Source organism: Lactuca virosa, chromosome 5 (assembly GCF_052849685.1).
Source record: "Lactuca virosa cultivar CGN04683 chromosome 5, Lactuca_virosa_CGN04683_v6, whole genome shotgun sequence".
In the NCBI taxonomy this organism is placed as follows: Eukaryota; Viridiplantae; Streptophyta; class Magnoliopsida; order Asterales; family Asteraceae; genus Lactuca; species Lactuca virosa.
Genome location: NC_136430.1, coordinates 200380899 through 200387105, shown reverse-complemented (window position 1 = coordinate 200387105; position 6207 = coordinate 200380899). Strand labels below are relative to the sequence as shown.

Here is a 6207-nt window from a genome sequence, read left to right as displayed (position 1 = left end):
AGCCACCGTAGGTTACAGGACATTTCCGGAATTCAAACTTCAGAAGGAGAGATGTGGAGGCGGCGAGCTACGGTGGAGACGGGAACCGGTGGTGGTGGTGTTCATGTTTACCAGAGGGAAAAAAGATGGGGGTGGGTGGTGAATGGATGATAACACGATTATTTTTTTTTCTTTTCTTTTTTGTTTAATTTTAAATCAGAAATATAACAAAATAAAAAAAAATAGAAAATGAAATTAATGTGGGGCAAATCGGTCATTTTAAAAAGTTCAAAGCAAATTGAACCAAACTCGCAACAAAATGAAAAGTTTGGACCTCTTGTGCTAGTCCAAACCTTTTTGGACCAAAGTGACAATTTTTGGCTAACCACAAGGACTATTTGTATAGTTTTGTCTAAAATATAATTACTGAAAAGTTAAATTGGAAAGACATTTCATATAATTTTACATGAAAGTCTTCAAAATAAGATATATTTTGCAAATCAGAGGACCAATTAATAAATTTTGTTAAATTGCTACAAATCAAACTAATATTAAATTATTTTCAAAAATATCTATAACCACGTGTGTTCATTAAATTCCCCTTACGTTTATTTGATGTTGAATATATGATAGGCCTCTTTTGTCCACAAATTCAGTCAACAGTCAACACAAGTAAACACAAGCAAGAACAGACAGTCACCATAACCTGAATGTGCTTCGTCTTCCTAAGGTATAATTACACCCTTAAGTCATGTACGCTTCCATCGTTTCGATTACTTTTGTTATGACTTCCGATGAACAGTGTCATTTTGCATAAACGCGACTCATGTTTCGATCTATCACCCAATTGCTTCATTGTGCATGTAATGCTGATTTGACTATGGAGATTATTACCACTGCGCAAGTGATAGAAAGAAATCTTGAGCTCTAAATCTTTTTTTTCTGGAAGGTAACTTGTGTATATATGTTTTTTTTTTTGTTAGAAGCATCATGAAACCATTGCCACTATCTCATCTTCAACCTTGGAGCCTCTTTAGCAAGTTCAGGTTATTTGGTGTGTCTCTTCTTCTGGTAGTTTCATTGGAGGTTACTGAGTCACGATTCCTGGTTAAGTCACTGCCAGGTTTGCTAGGTGACCTTCCATTCACACTCGAAACTGGGTAAGGCCATGTTCTTTGTAATAAAATTTAATTTTATGTTGTTTTATATATGGTTAAATGCAAGAAAAACAATGTATTTTTATTTATCTGTTTTTTGTAACATTTTATTTTCATTTTTTATTAACACATTCTATTGTTAGGTCATTGTACTTTCAATTTTTTTTCTTACTAGGACATTGTACTTTGGAATTCTACCTAACTATAGAAGTAAAAACTGCTTTGTATTCGGAAGGCATTTCAATAATTGGATTGAGTTTTACAGAGAACAATGTTTTTATAGGAAAGATGACACTCGAATGCTATAATGAATGAAGAAATGAAAGTGTGTTGTTGATTATTGCATCTAACCTTTTTATATATTGTTACTATCATTCTTTGTTTAATATGGTAGATATACTAACTCTTAAGACAAAATGTGGTTTAAGTTACATTGGGGTAGGAGAATCCGATGATGTGCAGTTATTTTACTACTTCATTGAGTCTGAAGGGAACCCAAAAAACGACCCTCTCATGCTTTGGCTCACAGGAGGGCCTGGTTGTTCTGCTCTTTCTGGCCTTTTGTATGAAATAGGTATTTCTAAGATCTACTGTTTCTGTTAGTAAATCAACTTTATTTAGTTATAGAATTCAATAGTACTGTTAAGACGAAGGGTAGAATAGTCATTTACCATCATTCAGTGCAAAGACACCATCTTGCATTTGTAGATGACGATGCAACGATTTATCTTTTGTTGGAATAGGCAAAGTAGTTTTCTTTGTATGCCTTCAAAGTTATGGAGATGAAAATCTTAGGGTGCATTTGGTTGTGGAAAATTTTCCAAGAAAAACGGGAATTTAGAAAACGCGTTTCATTCGTTCAGTTTTCCAAATTGTATGTAAATTAGAAAAGTGATTTTTACAGTTTTCCAAAGTTTTCCAAATTTCTAAGATGAAAAATGAAAACTCCACCAGTTTCAACCAAACGCGTTTTCAAAAATTTTCATTGAAAACTGAAAATGAAAACTCAACTCTATTTTCTGAAAACATTTTCTTAGAAAATGAAAACAATTTTCCACAACCAAACGTACCTTAGTTTTCTCTCTTGTTTCCTATGTGTAATGGGAGATAAAGAGAGAAAAGAAAACCGTATAAATTGATAATCACCGTCCTTCATATGCATGTCCATAAGTATAAAATAGTTTCCAAGATTTTATCTAAAAGTTCAGGGAAATTGGTGAATCATTCTAACCTTTTGTTAACCTAATATGTCAAAATCATAAATGATTAAGACAATACACGTGTATTTCCATCAAAAAGTTATAAAGACTTTACTAAACCTGTTGCTGATGTTCTACACAGGCCCATTCACTATAAACTATGCAAATTCCACTTTGGAGAAGCCAATGCTCGAGATAAACCCTCACAGTTGGACAAAGGTGTCCTTTTACTTGTTGATTTTCATTTTAAATTTTCCAATCTGTTTAGTGTTAAGAAGCTAATGAGTCCATGTTTCTTGATAATATATATAATGAAATAAGTGTTACATTTTAGGCAGCCAGCATAGTATTTCTTGATCAACCTGCTGGGTCTGGATTCTCCTATGCAAAAACTCCTGAAGCTTATATAACAAACGATACATTATCAACATTGCAGACTTACCAATTTCTTAGAAAGGTAAGGTGGTTATCTATATTCCTGATGAAATTAAAGGTTTATTTTTACATATTTGAAGGCATATTCACATGTTTAATTTGTGTCCTTGAAAACAGATTGCAATCTATCTGTTTTAGATACAAACTAAGATCATTAAAGCTTGCTTGCTATGTCTATTCAAATTAACAGTGGCTTGTGGATCATCCTACATTTCTCAAAAATCCTTTGTATCTTGGTTCTGATTCCTACAATGGCATAGTGCTGCCAATGATTGTTCAGGAAATATATAACGGTATATTTAAATCTTACAAATTTACAATCATCTTGTTTAGTCTGCTAAGCTTCTTTTGACTAAATAAAGTCTTTCTTGTTTCCCTCTTTTGTAGGTAATGAAGTTGGAGAAGGGCCACATATTAACATCAAAGTACAAATTGATCAATTGAAGTTATTGTTTTAATTTTTTATTTACAATTCTAAAATGAACAATGTTTGTGCATGAGCTTGATTTGGAAAAGATTTAACTAGTGTTTCTTTTATTATGTTTTCAAACTTATAGGGGTACCTGCTTGGTAATCCTCTAACAGACACAAGTGGTGACTATAATTCAAGAATCCCATTTGCTCATCGTATGGGACTCTTATCAGATGCAATCTACCAGGCAAAAAAACCACACTTGAGTTGTCGACTAATACAGATTTGCACTATGCCTAGGATTTAATTAAGTTTATATTTTTGCAGTCAACTGAAGAAAATTGCTACGGAGAGCACTTGAATGTAGATCCCAGCAACAGTCTTTGCATACATGATCTTCAAGTAGTAGATAAGGTACTTGACTTAGACTTCAACTTGGATTACTAGCTAATAATGGCAGATTCATAATCTGTATATATTCTGTTTAATTGTCGCTTTCTTATTTTCGATCTGCAGTGCCTTGAAAGAATTCGCAAGCCGCACATTTTAGAGCCTTTTTGTGACACTTTTAATGCCTTAAAATCTCATCTCTTCAGAAGGGTCTTAAGATCTCTTGACAAAACCCCTAATGATATGTGGTCGTTACCTCAACTTCAGATACAAGGCTGTCGTGTATTACTCTCACTCTCACTCTCTCTCTCTCTCTCTCTCTCTCTCTCTCTCTCTTAAGTTCTAATTTTGCCCCTATAGTAAATTAAGGTGTCATTGAGTTATCAGGCACTTACTTCTAAAAAACATAATAGTTATTGTGACATATTAAAATTAAAATATCTTACAGAGTTATCCTGACAATTAAATAGCCCATTTTCAGTTTGGTTTAGGAAATAGCTCATGTTACACTAACAAGTCAAATATGTGTGAGTGATCAAAACAAATCGTGATTTAAATGGCGTTTTTTAGATTTAGGAGAAAATGTTTTTTCTTAGAATGAGAGCCAAATATGCATTTTTTTCCAGGTATTATGGCTTTACATATGAGATATTTACAAGTATCAATGGTTCACTCTTTTTATAATTTTTATCTTTTATCCATACATGTGACAGGCGGACAACTATTTGTATTCCTATACATGGGCTAATAGTAGAAACGTGCGAAAAGCTCTTCACATTCGTGAGGTTTGTATTTCACAACGAGTTCTATTATTTCATGTTCATATTGATTATGTAGGATAACAATCTCATGACAACCAGGAGTTTAATGAAATCGAGTGGGTGCGATGCAATTATTCCTTACAATTTGATTTTGGTAAGGAAGTCTTATCATACACGCACAATGTCCTGAGTACAGTCACCTATCATCAACACTTTGCTAATCATAAAAATTGTCGAGCTCTTGTATACAGGTGTTACCCTTCATCCATATCTATTCTATTTGTCCTTAAACTAGACTCCCCTTGACCCCAAAGAGAATAAACTTCCTTTACATTTTACAGTGGAGATCATGACATGGTTGTTCCATATCTGGGTACATTGAACTGGATTGAATCGCTAAATCTGTTGGTTGTGATTGATTGGAGACCTTGGTTTGTTGATGAACAAGTAGCCGGGTGAGTTGTATTTTCAATATTTGACTTGCTATCATAAAAAAATGTTAAAAATAGTAATACTTTCGATTTCAATACTATGTTGCTCTCTTATTTTCTTGCAGATATACCGTGAAATACTCGAACCAAAACTACACGTTAACCTTTGCTACTGTAAAGGTGAGAAATCTTCCTCACAAACTTCTTCTCACTCGATGCTCCTCTTGTCTCATGAAAATGACAATGTTCGACTTTGTAAAGAATTTTACTATTTGTCAAATACAACAAAATATCTACAAAAAGTTTTATTTTTCTGCAACCCTAAGCTAAGCTGGCCCAGACTGTCACGTCCAATGAGCATAAAGTGAGATGAAAATAAGTTAAACAATCCCTTGTTTGGTGGTTAGAGCATCCACAATGCAAGTAGTATAAGAGTTGAATAGGGTGATGATGGTGTTGACCTGTTTGTGTTGTTACCAGGGAGGAGGTCACACAGCTCCGGAGTATAAACCTAAAGAATGTCTAAGCATGTTTATGAGGTGGCTTGCTAACGACCCTCTGTAACTAACAACGGTAGAGTTTAATGTTTGTTTCTTATGTTGTATACATCGGTTTGTATGTTTGTAATTTCTAGAAGTCAATTTCCATACATATTGTAACGTGTTTATTAAAATTTGTTTTATCATACAACCACTTTTTCTAAAATAGTTGAAGATACTTGCAAAAGTTGATCAGAGTGTTTAAATACCAAATGATCATTAATTCATCGTTAGGCCACCAAGCCACCTTGATGGTGGTTACAAATGACACTCATTTGAAGCCCAAAACCGACCCAAAGTGTGTTCAAAAGTTTGTCTTTGAACAAGGCCAACTTAAATCTCAGGGTCCATTTTTTTGGCCTAGATAGGTTAAGGAATGTTGATCGGTCGATGTAAATTGTGACATCCCCATTTTCACGGTCAGAAAAGACCGATTTTGTTTATGCTTTGTTTGAAAATCAGAGTAACATTTTAAATAAAAGTGTTGCGGAATTTGTTCCCAGAAAAACACGATAAATATGTTATCAAAGTATTTCTGAAGAAATGTGTTTTTTTTTAAAACTTTGAGATGTCATCGTCAATACAAAAACATAAGCATAAACAAAACTTACTTTCGTTTACACTAGTGATCTACATCTCTTTAATCTCTCGGTGTAGTGTAGGTTTATATCCAACCTGTGATACAATTAAACTGAGCTGGTCAGGTTGGGAAACCTGGTGAGTACATAGGGTTTTCAACCCACAATAATATAGTTATTATGTTTAAACATCAAACAATAACCCAATTAGTCATCCCCGTTATCTTCTTTACTCTTAAGGGTCTACCCTAAGAATCAACTACTCTTTATTCATTCATTCCTAAGGATTGTCCTAAGGAATATGCGCGAAGTCCATCGTCGCCAGG

General features: G+C 33.8%; 1 protein-coding gene across 5 annotated transcripts in view; it reads left to right on the top strand.

Annotated features, from left to right (window-relative positions):
• Window positions 1-598: 598 nt before the first annotated feature.
• Window positions 599-6207, top strand: part of LOC145116991 (serine carboxypeptidase-like 18) — a 179709-nt gene continuing 174100 nt past the window's right edge. Inside the window, exons 1-15 of one of the 5 annotated variants that reach the window (XM_079053293.1) lie at window positions 599-709; window positions 963-1139; window positions 1565-1710; window positions 2478-2554; window positions 2670-2792; window positions 2961-3063; window positions 3158-3195; window positions 3328-3429; window positions 3510-3596; window positions 3699-3854; window positions 4286-4357; window positions 4433-4584; window positions 4675-4788; window positions 4890-4944; window positions 5245-5490. In XM_079053293.1, the coding sequence (XP_078909419.1) occupies window positions 690-709; window positions 963-1139; window positions 1565-1710; window positions 2478-2554; window positions 2670-2792; window positions 2961-3063; window positions 3158-3195; window positions 3328-3429; window positions 3510-3596; window positions 3699-3854; window positions 4286-4357; window positions 4433-4584; window positions 4675-4788; window positions 4890-4944; window positions 5245-5328 (1506 nt within the window). In that variant the 5' untranslated portion in view covers window positions 599-689 and the 3' untranslated portion in view covers window positions 5329-5490. The other 4 variants (XM_079053295.1, XM_079053296.1, XM_079053297.1 and 1 more) reach the window with 4 other exon arrangements.